This window comes from Oncorhynchus mykiss, chromosome 6, assembly GCF_057628025.1.
Source record: "Oncorhynchus mykiss isolate SJ-2025 chromosome 6, ASM5762802v1, whole genome shotgun sequence".
NCBI classification, from domain to species: Eukaryota; Metazoa; Chordata; class Actinopteri; order Salmoniformes; family Salmonidae; genus Oncorhynchus; species Oncorhynchus mykiss.
In genome coordinates, this window is record NC_143027.1 from 73,997,565 (window position 1) to 74,011,155 (window position 13,591).

Genomic DNA, 13,591 nt, shown 5'->3' on the forward strand with positions numbered 1-13,591 from the left:
TTTGAAGTCTTTTGTGTTTAATTACTGAATTTTACAAAGCAATGCATGTTTTAAACATTTACAATCATTTTCTTCATGTGTTAATGCATGTACAAATCCTTCCAACCAGGTGTGGAATTTACAGCTCTCATTCAGCAAAAAGACAGGACAACGATGATCTAAACTACAAAACATAGTAACTGTACAGCCACCATACATCAGCTTGCATTCACTCACTCAGTCTGATCATATTTTTCTCACGTACACTTTAATGTCAGTGGTTAATCAGAAACAAAGGCACATTCACTCTGTACCGTCCTACTGTATCTAGCCTCATAATTAAGGTACCAGACACCTAACAATCAAGCTACATTGGAGGGTATCACAGCCAGTTTACAGTGAAATATGTACAACATTTTGACATTTCATTGATGTTTCTGATAGACAAACAAGTGAACAAGTCAATAAAATACAGGGTTTTGGGTGTATCAGATCTTCTGTTTGCAGTAGAACAAGCTTTCATGCTCCGGTATTTGGTTATTAAGTAGCAGGTTTCCTCAGTTCTTTTTGTGAAGAAACTTCATTTTACTTCCTAAAAGACACAAACAAAACACAAGTAAGAAGTGTTCACGTCATGTAAACCTTTAACACACTTCAGTGAAATGTTCCAATTGAGCTGACATCTGCAGTGTTTACTGTGAATGTGATCTCTGTGATTGTCAGGGAAATGATGTAGTGCCTCAGATGGAATCGCGGTTTTAGACTACATCAGGGATCATCAACTACATTCAGCTACGGCTGATTTTTTCTTGAGCGGGTGGTTAGGTTGCCGGAACATAATTACAAATCATTTGTAGACTGCAAATTGACTGCAAAAAGCCCAAACATATATAATATTTGACTAAAACATAATCATTTTGAACCTTGCTTACATTTGTATACGATAACATATATCTCTTTATTATGCATGGGAATACTTTGGAATATATTTCCAAAATTAAAATCACTTGTAGTTGATTTGCTGGTGTTTTTACAGTCTTTTATGTCCAACAATAAAAAATCTATTTCAAATTCCACCAGTTGGGGAACCCTGGACAACTTGGTGCTCATTACTACATCATTGCCAAATGTGAATAGGCTTCTTTTAGAACAAAACTTTGTATCATCCTACATTTTAAGCCAGGTTACAATTTGTCCCCGTGGTAAATTGGACAGGTAAGGTCTGTTGAGGGGAGATATGTTTTAAGTGCAGATTCTATTTTATTTGAGAACTCACCTAGCCCTTTGAGGAACTTGTTCACTCCACTCTGCTCTGTGTCTGGTAGCTCTTCCAGGTACTGCTCCACCCTCTGCTCAAAGAGTCCTGACAGAAACACAACACAATGACAGAATAACATGAAAGTACTTCAGTAAAAATACTTTACAGTACCACTTAAGTCGTTTTTTTTGGGTATCTGTACTTTACTATTTATATTTTTGACTACTTTTACTTTTACTTCACTACATTCCTAAAGAAAATAATGTACTTTTTACTCCATACATTTTACGTGACATCCAAAAGGGATGACAACACATGGTCATCCCTTCTGCATCTGATCTGGCGGACTCACTAAGCACAAATGCATCTTTTGTAAATTATGTCTGAGTGTTGGAGTGTGCCCAGGGCTATCCATACATTTTAAAAACAAGAAAATGGTGCCGCCTGCTTTGCTTAATAGAATTTAAAATTTAAATTTAAAAAATTTAAAATTATTTATACTTTTACTTTTGATACTTAAATATATTTTAGCAATTACATTTACTTTTGATACATTTACTTTTGAACCAAATACTTTTAGACTTTTACTCAAGTAGTATTTTACTGGGTGACTTTTACTTTTACTTGAGTCATTTTCTATTAAGGTATCTATACTTTTACTCAAGTATCACAATTGGGTACTTTTTCCACCACTGATAATTATTAACATTATTACATTATTAATGTTATATTGTGAGGTAATGTTACAGTGCAGTATATCAGAGAAAGCATGTTTTGGTATGGGGGGAAATACCCTTCACTATGTGGCCAGGAGATGGCACTGAATACCCAGCTAGAACCGCTGTCAACCAGAGGGCAGTACCAGCACAGGATTGAGAAGATCCCTTTAGGGATTTTGGACTACTTTGGCAGAAAAGTGAGGGGTGGCAGAGCCTACCTCTAAAGAGCATTTCTACCAATCATTACAGTTTACATATTATTTGTATTATGATGAACTACAATGAATCCATTTTAAGAGGACAGGACACACATCACGTTATTATCTCTTAACAAGTAGACAGGACCATAATATTACAGACTGTTGTGTAGGGTGGATTAACAGGGTCATTGTAGGTTTGCTCCACCTTTGGCCCGGCATTTCCGCAGCTCCCGGTCTTGGATGAACCCCGCAAACATCTGGGACTCCATGAAGACCCCCAGGAAGCGACGGATGCTCTTGGAGGCCACAGACTTGCGGAAGGCCTCGCGCTGGAAACTGCGTTCTCCTCGCTCGCTCTGGGTGAGGAACAGGGAGTAGTGGCCGATGGTTTCCAGGAAGAAACGGATGAAGGCCTCCGACACCAGGCTGTTCAAGGAGTTACACTCTACAGAAACAGACGAAACAGGATAGGTTAGTATTATGATGCTGAAACTGAAACACACTTCATACATGTTCAATACATCTAGAAAGAAGCAACACAAACTACATGCTTGAGAATTGTGCTTGAGAATCAAGTAGGGCCTATAACATTTGTGGGAATGACACAAGAGTTATTTAGAGTTGATGTTTAACTGATATTGTGTATTCATACGTAACATTAAACAAACACTACATTCTGAACCCCAGTAACCTTCAATTCAGTGAGGTGAAGCACCCATTCCAGGAGTTCTCATCACTCCACAGACAGTGTATTGCTCCCAGACATGTGCTGTCCATGTTCTTGTTCACAGGGTTGAAACATGGCCAGTGCTCTGTTGTCCTAATTTACACTCGTAACATCTGGTTTAGTAGAGAGTGATGACGTGTCCCTCGTTCACCTTCGTCTGACTCGCTGTCAGAGTCCTGATTGATGATGTCCTTCCTCTGCTCCAGAGTTAGCTCAAGAGCAGACTGGAGTTTCCGTGGCAACAGTGAGGCCTCATCATCCATCTATACACACGCATAACAATTTAATTAGCGACAATAAACAAGAATATCAAAAGATTAGTCCATATTATATTACAATAAACGTTCTGGTCTTTGTTACGGTGAGGTACTGGAGAATTGAGACCAACCTGTCTGAGGAAACGGTCAGTTCCCAGGTCCACCATCAAAGCCTGAAAAAGAAACAAACAAGTCACATATTTGTGACTCATTTCAGGAAACTAGGCGTATGTCGCACGTCACTACTTGACAGGAGAGGCATTTGAACATAAACATTCATTATTTATCAAAATTAGTTTTTTGGCAGAAATGCCTTCTGGAACATGTGAACTTTCATGTGCCTTCATAACAAACTTGTATTCCATCTGTAAATACAAATAAAATGGTTAATGTACAAGCCTAGTTGGTTTAGCCACAGAAAAAGAAATCTTCCTGCTAGCCATGATTGGCTGAGATAATGAATGGGCTGTACATGCCGAGAGATGAGTTTGGATTGGTCTGACGTGTAGCTGGCTTCTGTCTATAACTTGAGCTGTTCAGCATGTGTTGATAGTCCTTTCTACCTCACCGTTTTTGAAAGATATAAGGTTAGCCATCGAGAACTGCAAAAGTTATGCTACTTTTCTCAACAACATTGATGCACTGAATTTAACAGGAGCTATCAACAGATCAGTTGAAAAAGTGATGGGCTACTTTCTGCACAGGCCGAAAGTAGTTCACCGTGTGAACCGGAGTGACTTGACACAATACTGGCCAAACAATATGTACCTACAAACAAAACAGAGTTAAATGGTTCCAGTCTGCTGTGAAGCGTTCATCCATGTATACAAGTAAGAATCTAGCTACATCTTCAGATATTATACATTTCTAATTTTTGTCAGAAATTCATTTTCATTGCAAGTTAAAGCATACTGTTCGCTAGCTCGCGAGAGTTAGCTTGCTGGCTCGCTATCTAACGTTACTTGTATGATAGGTATAGTAATATTATTTGAATCACAAAACCATTTGCATTATTAGTTATAGCCTAATGTTAGCTAACATTGAACCTAGTTGGTTAACTTAAGCTACCTGCAGATTCATACTAAGGCTATGAGAATGTATGTATTGGTAGTAGTATGAGTTGTGATTATTCCGGTTCATTGTTTAGCTAGATAACTACATGTCTAAACAAAGGACTCCACTTCACCAGATGATTACATGACCCATCAAGCTAGCCAGGTGTGTCTGGGGATGATTGCGGCTATCTATGGTATTTCTAGACAACAGTGACCCATCCACTTAGCTAGTGGCTGGGGGGTGGTGGCTGGGGGGTGGTTATAGCATTTCCTTCACATGACCCATCAATTTAGACAAGTGTGTCGGGTAAATGTTATCTAATAATTCTAAAATATTTTTTATCTGGACACTCTCTGTCTTTGATGTTGCTACTATGCAAGTAACCATTTCACTGTACCGTTTACCCCTTTTGTATCCTGCGCATGTGTGTGTTTACCAGAAGAACAACATGACCTGCACCAAAGTCAGATTAGGATATAGGCCAAGGACTACATAAAGTGTATTTTTACTTGGAGGTCATTTTTTGTGTTTTTGTGTGTAGGCTACTACTTTGATCACTTTTAGTCATGAAATCTTTGGTTGTTCACTAACCTAGTCACTCTGTTTAGCACATGGCCTCACATGTGAATCCTTAAAGAGATGAGTGCGGTTAAGGATTAAGAGGGTGTGAACAATGCTGAATGGGTGTAGACAAAGGAGAGCTCTCCAGTAGGTGTACCAAAACATTCAAGGGCCATTTTCTCAAAAGTGGGGTTACAAGTTTATCAACTTTCAAAGCAGAATTACTTTCCCATTGTTCCACAACTGCAGTGTATGATATACCATTTACTACTGCAGAGGCTCTACTTTTATCCAATGTAAAAAAAAAACACAATTTAAAATGTTGCTACATTAGACAGAATCAAGGTGGTCGACCACATTTAGGAATCTTCAATCAAATCCAGGCTTCTTCCATGTGCATACAGTGGCTTAAAGAGAATACCAATGCCCTCTACAAATATATCAAACTCTCCATCAAGAGAAAGACGAGCTCTTCCAAGTGTTATACCAGTGTTAAAATGAGATCTTTAAAAGCAGCGAAAGATACTTGGGGAATTTTAATTGAGTCGATCAGCAACATCAAGACAAATGTAAACAGACAACAAATACTGTTGCCAGGCCATTAAAAGCCTTGTGTTAAATATGACAGACAGGGTGAGATGGTATTTTTCACACACACCATGGGCTGAGGGCAGATGCTGCTGACTCGGACTAACTGTGTTATAGCAGAGAGCTGGGCTTTAAGAGGCCTGATGGCTTCTCCTGACAGGCTTTTATTGAGAGCCAGAAACTCCCTCTCTCCCTCCCTAGTGGGGCCAGGACCCCAGAGCTGAGGGCTGAGGCTGCCCTGGCATGGGCCCTGCAGGCTGCAGCAGCTGCCAACTGCCAAGGCCACATTCACTGGGGGGTTTAGGTCAGTGTCAGCCACACTACAGCACGTTGAGGCTGGAGGAGTTGTTGCTACTTTAACAAGGATGGATTCAAGTGATTTGCCCCTCTTTCCACACTGCCTTGGCAAATCAGTGCTCCATTCCAAGAATGCCGCAGACCAGAGCAGAACTGTCCAGCTGGGAGAGCAGAGAAACAGACACGTCTTCTTTCCCTCCTCCCTCTGTAATTGGTGACAAAACTGCTGCAGGTCAACGTCCTGTCAGGCTTTGACCACAGCGAGACTGCTGGACAGCACTGAACAGGCAATTATAGCTATAGCAGGCCTCACACTGTGTGTGGACTCTGACAGCTCAATACTAGGAAGCTCACGGCTTGAATTCTAATACTCAATACTGGGAGCCTACAATGTCCATGGCAGCAAAACAGAGGAAACGGGTCATATTACACTCAGCGCTCTGAGAGAATTCAAGTCTGACCCGATCTTTCAAAAACAGAATGCTATTGCTCAATGTGTGACTGTGAATTTAACATGAGGCTGATTTAGAACGATTTCTGGTATGTAGTGCTTAAATGAATAAACGGAAAAACAAATGTTTGAGGGTAAAATTGCTCTGAATCACTGGAAGGTCCAGCATTCTTTCTGTGACAGTCATCATGAGAGTGTGGTTTCATCCTGGACCCAGGGGTGGTCCTGGGTCTCTGAGGGAGGTTGGGAGGAGCACCATGATAGCTGTCTCGTGAGATGTCCCGGTTACTGTATATCCGGATGCTTCTGAATCTGTCCCATGGCTGCACCAATCAGTCAAGAGGATCAACATACCTACGCAATTCTCTTCAGAAATATAAGTCCCTCATTGGGTAAATGTTTAATGAAAACAAGCAGGGTAATTGACTGTGTAATATACTGTAGGTTGTTGTGGGCGTTATACTGCTGACCAGTAACAGGAAGGCCACTCCCCAGCCCAGTGTCTAACAGAGAGATGGAATGTGACAGTGGAATAGCCTCTAATCTGTAGCCTCAAGCTAACAAAATCAGAAGCGCAGAATGAGGAGGAAATTAATAGAGCCAATACATTAAACCTGGTCTAAGAAAAGCAAGACAGTGGGAGACAAAGATGAAAAGCCAGAGAGAGAGAGATGGAGAAAATGAAGTACCAACCTCTTCCACAGGCAGGTCTTTGAGTTTGGGCAGTGAGCTGGACAGGAGCCCCACCAGGAAGGGCGTGGGGCAGCAGACGATGTCCACCATGGAGGCAGGCAGGACGGGGATGAAGGTGTGCTGCCAGGAGAAGGGATAGAGCAGAGCCACCACCGCGTGCATACAGCTGGACAGGGTACTGCAGAGAGGGAGACAGACAACCATAGAATTACATATAGAATCACTATATCTAATCATTTTAAGATCTCTATGGGGACAGTCAACATCAGATACAGCTGGACAGGGTACTACCGGGGAGGGAGACAGGCAACATCACTCACCTTTACACTCACAACACAGAACTGCAGTTGGCTCCATCAGCAAAACCAGATATGAATATTGTCAGAGGAAAACATGGGTATGCCAGATTTTCCATCAGATTGCCCACATTATCCTGACCTTTGAAAGGGAGTGGTAGATTGTGTTTTGAAGTGAACCCTGAATACTCCTAAAACAACAGCCAGCAGCGGACAAAGAACGACAAACAGATGCAACAAAAATGTGGACCCTCACATTCCTCTATAAAACACAGAATAAAAGCTTATTGAGATTTGTTTAAAGTTCATCATTATCTGCCTCTAATATCAAGAAGAGAGCCAAATGAGAGCGTATTGCTTAACGTCATAAGTGAACCAGTCTTTCCAAAGTCCAAACCAAACAACAACCTGATCCTCTTTTCCTTGAAACAATAACTTTTGTAATTGTGAGGCGAACAAGTGCGGCTATGTACCCTGGCTTAACACCGTGTTCCTTCCTCCAGTTGGTCTAAGGGACAGTCTGAAATCCATTCTCAACAGGCTGTTCTTTCTCTCCAACAAAAGAAGAAAAGAAGAAAAAGACAGGAAAGGATAGAGCAGAAAGAAATCCCTCCTCCTGACACTCAGCTGCCAGGAGAGAGAGGTCTGTACAAGACTTCCCATTGGAGCAGCCAGTAGCGGGAAAAATACCCAAATGTCATACTTGGGTAAAAGTCTAAAAGTAGTAATTAAGTATCAAAAGTATAAATAGTTTCAAATTTGCTTATATTAAGCAAACCAGAAGGCACCATTTTCTTTTTTACATTTTATTTACAGATAGCCAGGGGCACACTCCAACACATAATTTATAAACGAAGCATGTGTTCAGTGAGTCCACCAGATCAGAAACAGTAGGGATGACCAGGGTTGTTCTCTTGATAAGTGTGTGTATTGGACCATTTTCCTATCTTGCTAAGCATTCAAAATGTAATGAGTACTTTTGGGTGTCAGGGAAAATGTATGGAGTAAAAAGTACATTATTTTCTTTAGGAATGTAGTGAAGCAAAAGTTGTCCAAAATATAAATAGTAAAGTTAAGTACTGAATAAAAAATAAAAAACTACTTAAGTAGTACCTTCAAGTATTTTTACTTAAGTACTTTACACCACTGGGAGCAGCAGACAGGCAGACAGGTTCACCCATGGCAACCATTCAAAAGCTTTAATCTGTTACGTTTCCACCTCTTCCACTGACAGTGTAACACCATTAACTACACCGCCCACAGCTAAGACCTGCTCTATAAACATCTGACAGGCTGATTACACTACGCACTGCCACTGTGGCAACACACACAGTAGGTCCACTCCCTCACCCTCAGATGGGTTGGTTGTGTTACAATAGTTTAACACTTGAATCCATTTGATATTACCCAAAACAGCACCCTTACCGCTGGTGAATTTTGACAACTGTGGCTTAACACAAAATCACAAATAGTATGTCGTCTTTCTCACGGTCCCAAGTTTGTTGACAGTGGCCGACCCTCCTCCCCTCTGTCCCCCTGCACTCCATACTGTCCATGTACACACAGATAGAGAGGGGAAATAAACCATGAGGCCCATCAGAAACACACAGATACCACAACTCTAAATCAGTGGGGATCAAACACTCCACTGAAGATGAATGCACTGTTAATAAGGAATGTTGTCTATAGTTGTTCTCTTCAACAGCAGAGGGCACATCCTACCAAACACACAGTACTCCCACTACATATACGTAAGTGTCCACGCTCTATCACAACGTCAATATTGATGTGCATACAGCCTCTCCTTGACGGAACCTTTATCTTGTTTTGGTACAGTTTACTGTAAATAGAGCTATGAGTAAAATGGCAAGTTATTATAGTTAATGAACACTGTAAAGCGAGACCAGTATCTACATGGCTCAACAACTGCAGCCCCATGGTCTGTTCGGGTTTCTTATTCACACATCATAACATGGAGCAGAAAGCAGTCTCAGTTTCACTGTCTGAGTTTTATTTGCAGAAGGAGCTGATCCTTTTGAACAGATCCAGTCTCCGGGGTTTGACATGTTCCACCAGGGAGTGATGGGGTACAGCTCTCAGAACCTCAGCCACAGGCAAGACAGAGCTAGCGCTGCAGAGGAGAGGACTGATACCATGAGTATCACTTACACACTCAGTCCTGAGGGAAACACTCATGGGAAATGATGAACTTGCCATAAAAACACAATCTCTGCCCAGAGCTGCCAGTCAACTCTCTAAGGGTGCGTGCCAAATGGCACTCTATTCCTTATATATTGCACAACATTTGACCAGAGCCAATATGGGCAGTAGTGCACTACATAGGGAAAAGGGTGCTATTTGGAACACATTCTAAAGCGGAAAGGAATGGCAGACCTTTACAGACCAGGTCATAACAAAACCATATCCGCATAACCATCCACTTAAGTTTAGAGGATACTAACTTTGCTTTGTGATATATTGCATTTGGGGTTATATAAGCATGTCAGATCGGGAATGGTTGTCCTGGGTCTGTCTGTGGCTGACCATGCAGATTCCCAGGAAACTCTCAGGATAGAGAGGCTTACTCTGCCAAACTCACAGGTGCAGGATGAAGAGTCCCAGCGTCAGCAGCACTGTCCACAATCCCAGACGGGCCCATTTCAGCCCAGGACAAACACAGGCCCTGGCAGGAGCATCAGTACAGCTGTTGACTAACAGCTCCTCATACTGAAGCACATACATATTTTTCTGGGTGAGAATCAGTGCTTAATTTGTAAATCGGGAGGTAGCGGAACAAAAAAGTTAGTGCGAGAGGGGGGTAACCTGTGGAGCTCTGATGTACCAGAATGCATGAGAGACAAATCCCCTTTAATAAAGTACTGCATGCAGATCATTGCATTTGCGTAGTGGCATAGAGAAGTAGAGCAGAGGCACTTACAGAAGTTGCACACATGGAGAACATTTTTAGTAGCCTAGGGTCTGCAAAAAAATGTTGCCTTTTATGAACGCATTTCATGCAATTCTGCATCATTTACATGACTGGAGAATTTGGCAGAATCTTTTTTAATACCGTACAAATGGTCAAAATAACAGTATACTTTGACACTGACACACTGAGATCAATAAAAACAACCTTGTCTGTCACGCCCTGACCTTAGAGATCCTTATTTATTCTCTATGTTTGGTTAGGTCACGGTGTGACTCGGGTGGGAAGATCTGTGTTTTTAATTTCTTTGCTGTTTTGCCAGAGTGGTTTCCAATCAGAGGCAGCTGTCTATCGTTGTCTCTGATTGGGGATCATATATAAGTTGTGATTTTCCGTTTGGGTTTTGTGGGGTGTTATTTTCTGTTTAGTGTCTGTGCCTGACGGAACTGTTCGCGTTCGTTTTGGACGTGTTCTTTTTGTTTGAGTGTTTCTTGTAAATAAATATCATGAACACTTTCCATGCTGCGCTTTGGTCCACTCTTCCTTCCACCGACCGATGAGCGTTACACTTGTCTTGAATCCATCAATAGTCTAGGCATAGGTGTGTGGAGACACATATTGTAGGTTACAATGTGAAGAAAAATGCTTTCCAGTTTCACTGACTCACCCAATGATGTGCAGCTCACTGGCTGGTGATTCGTGCCAAAAGCCTCACTCTCTTTTGTTTTATCTCCTTTGTTTTACTTTGTAAAACAACATTTGGAAGTTGATCAAAAATGTTGGTAGCCTACAGCACACAGATTAGAGTCTTCTCTTTTCAGCAGGAGCCATTTGCTTTCCAATCTGTTTTCCTGCAATTGTATTTGAAATATTGCCTGTTTTATCTGCATGCTGTTCACTGACAGATTTAGGCTATGCCTTGTAATTGGCTACACACAATCCATAGCTAGTTAAGTTGTTAAAATAAGATAGTGATCTTCTGTGGCTAAATTACAGGCGCTCTCATGGCGTACTAGGCTACTCTGAATTATTTCATTTCTTTCTGAACAGACAGCAGTAACTCTATAACTTTGGCAAATGTATTTAAATGTATCAGGGGCGCTGCAGCTCCTCCAGAACCCTTCGCAGGGCTATGATTCTATAAGGAAATAACTGATGAAGTGCAACGCTGGAGAGATGAGAGTTGCAGAGAGAGATCATAGAACGTGAATCTCATTCTAGTTCTGTGAGAGATACAGGCGTGCTTCTCACACAGCCACGGCCACGCGTTGGTCTCAAACCTAAACCCAGGCCGGCCCAACCTGAATCAACTCGAATATCAGGCCCGGGCTGAAAATCTACTTTTTCACATGACGAATTAACTTTGATCGCTTTTATTAGGATCCGGCTCAAATTAAGCAATGGTGCGAAGGATGAATGAGTGTGTGCATACTGCTCATTGGGGCATCTAGTAGAATGCTTATTATTCACATAGAGCTCCAATGTCTTTTCCTCACTTCCTCTCCATAAGGATCTCAAGTTCCCATCACGGCCTAGGCTTGGACTCCCTGGTATGAACAGTTGTAGTGGAAGCTGTTGAACAGTAAGACCAGGCTTCCCTTGGGCAACCCTACATATGGTCCTATTCAAGCCTATTGATTCCAATGCTTCTTGTAGGCAGCATTGCCGGGTGTGTGTATATAATTATAATAATAATAATAATAATTATGGGAAAGTCAGATGCTTGGCCTCTGGTTTCCATCTTCTGAGTTTCCCTCTTCAGTCTCACAGCAACATTTTAGATACAGTATGTTTCCACTGTGTTCATCCACTCCACCTTTGGGCGTTAGAAATACACACAGGGAAAGTGTTAAGTTGTTGTAGGTTGTTAGGTGCGGTGCCAGCATTGCTCAGTGTGATACAACAGTGTTCAGGAGTAATACGGGACTAAATAAACTGTACAGCTTGTTCCCAGATTATAGTGGTACACTGTAGCTACCTACAGCGGCTCACTTTAATAAGACTGGGGTTACAGACACACACCATATTATACAGCTGCTGCTGCTGGAGACTGGAGCAATGGGCTCTTCCTGAATCTAATGCAAACCCCAGTCATTTCAACAGGTGGTAGAAGAAGATTATGAATGGGGTTTGAAAGGAGGATTTTAAACTAATAAAAATGCAATACATCTGGTGACTACCATGTGTTAGTTTGAAGTTTTCTGATGTTACAGGGAGTGGTGTAAGGGGAAACGAGGTACAGAAAACAGCCTTCCTTCTCCCGCTCAGAAAACAAGAGCCTGATTAATTCACCATGACCATGAGAAAAGCTTTCAGAGGCGGTCTTTTGCTCTTGCTCTGCACCCCCGCTCTTTCTTTCTCCCTGTTTCTCCCTCTCTTACCCTCCATCTTTCTCCCACTCATACACACACTACCTTTCCCCCCAATCCCCTGTCTGTTCTACTGTGGGCCGCTCAGCAAATACAATTAGAAACATTGACTTATTAAAGCACCTCAGTAATCGGAAACGACCTCCATGTTATCAGATTGGCCAAAAAAAGAGAAGTGATTCAATCACCTCTACACCCAAAGGCTAGGTTGAAGATGGGAAGGTTAAGACAACAAAGTCATTCTATACAAAAGCGTTCGAAAATAAACAACTGCATGGAAACAGCTCCATTGATATCTACTAGCGCCGTTGCTAACTAGCAACGCTGGTCACATGAATTGCAAAGAGTTATGGGATATTAGAATCCTCTTGTCTTAACCTGTATATTTTGAATCTAGCCCACAGGCAAGCCCTAACAATGGAGGAATGGCAGGGAAGAAGTTGAGACCCGCCCATTTAGACCCACTGAGAGGCAGATCAAACAAGCTCTGTGGTGGTAACCCTTCTCTGTCCTAGACCCATAATAACTGGAAGATGATGTTTACATTCTGAGCACTGCAGCAATCCCAGCACAGAGCGTTCAGGTAAATCTGGTTAAGCAATTACAGTCTGATGTAACCGATGATGAATTCATGTAATTAGGCATCAAAGTTGTTATTACAGCAGCCATTTGCTGGTTAATCATCATCAGTTCTGAGTAACTGTCTGTCTGGCTGTTTGATGTCACAGATAAGCAGCAACATGTCTGATATAAAGCATTTTTATACGTACAAAGACGCTTGCTTTTGGCAAACGACCCGTTGTGACCTCTTAAGCAAGTCATACACAGCCTACAGTACAAATAAAGGGTTAATGCAACAGTCCATGTAACCCCGTAGGCTTGGCCCTAATTTACTCGCCGCATGGCAAATGGCCCAAGGCAATGCCAAAGGTTCAGTATTGCCTTGTAACTTAAGCTTCATGCCTTGTATGTAATTTCATACATTTTTAAAGTAAATAAATAATAGCATACATGCTTTGAAATTCGCTTCTCGTGACCATTTCTTGATCTTAGACGGCTAAACACATAATACTTGATGGCACATGATTTTACCATAATATCAAATAGAGTCAGATAAACATTAAAAAACCCTAAGGCCTATGTCTAATTAGCATAATACTACTAATAAAAAACATAGAAAATAGTCCGTTCAAGCTAGAGATATGTTGTTTTGC

At 41.6% G+C, this 13,591-nt stretch overlaps 1 protein-coding gene across 6 annotated transcripts in view; it reads right to left on the bottom strand.

Annotated features, from left to right (window-relative positions):
- Positions 1-13,591, bottom strand: part of dennd2b (DENN domain containing 2B) — an 84,722-nt gene continuing 71,131 nt past the window's right edge. For all 6 annotated transcript variants that reach the window (XR_016496858.1, XR_016496857.1, XR_016496859.1 and 3 more), the window contains 6 exons: positions 6,787-6,964; positions 3,272-3,313; positions 3,035-3,146; positions 2,362-2,601; positions 1,256-1,342; positions 1-571 (listed from right to left, as the gene is read on the bottom strand). Coding sequence is in view for 3 of the 6 variants with exons in the window: in XM_090238844.1 (XP_090094970.1) it covers positions 537-571; positions 1,256-1,342; positions 2,362-2,601; positions 3,035-3,146; positions 3,272-3,313; positions 6,787-6,964 (694 nt within the window). In the remaining 3 variants the exon portion in view is untranslated. The remainder of the gene's footprint in view (positions 572-1,255; positions 1,343-2,361; positions 2,602-3,034; positions 3,147-3,271; positions 3,314-6,786; positions 6,965-13,591) is intronic.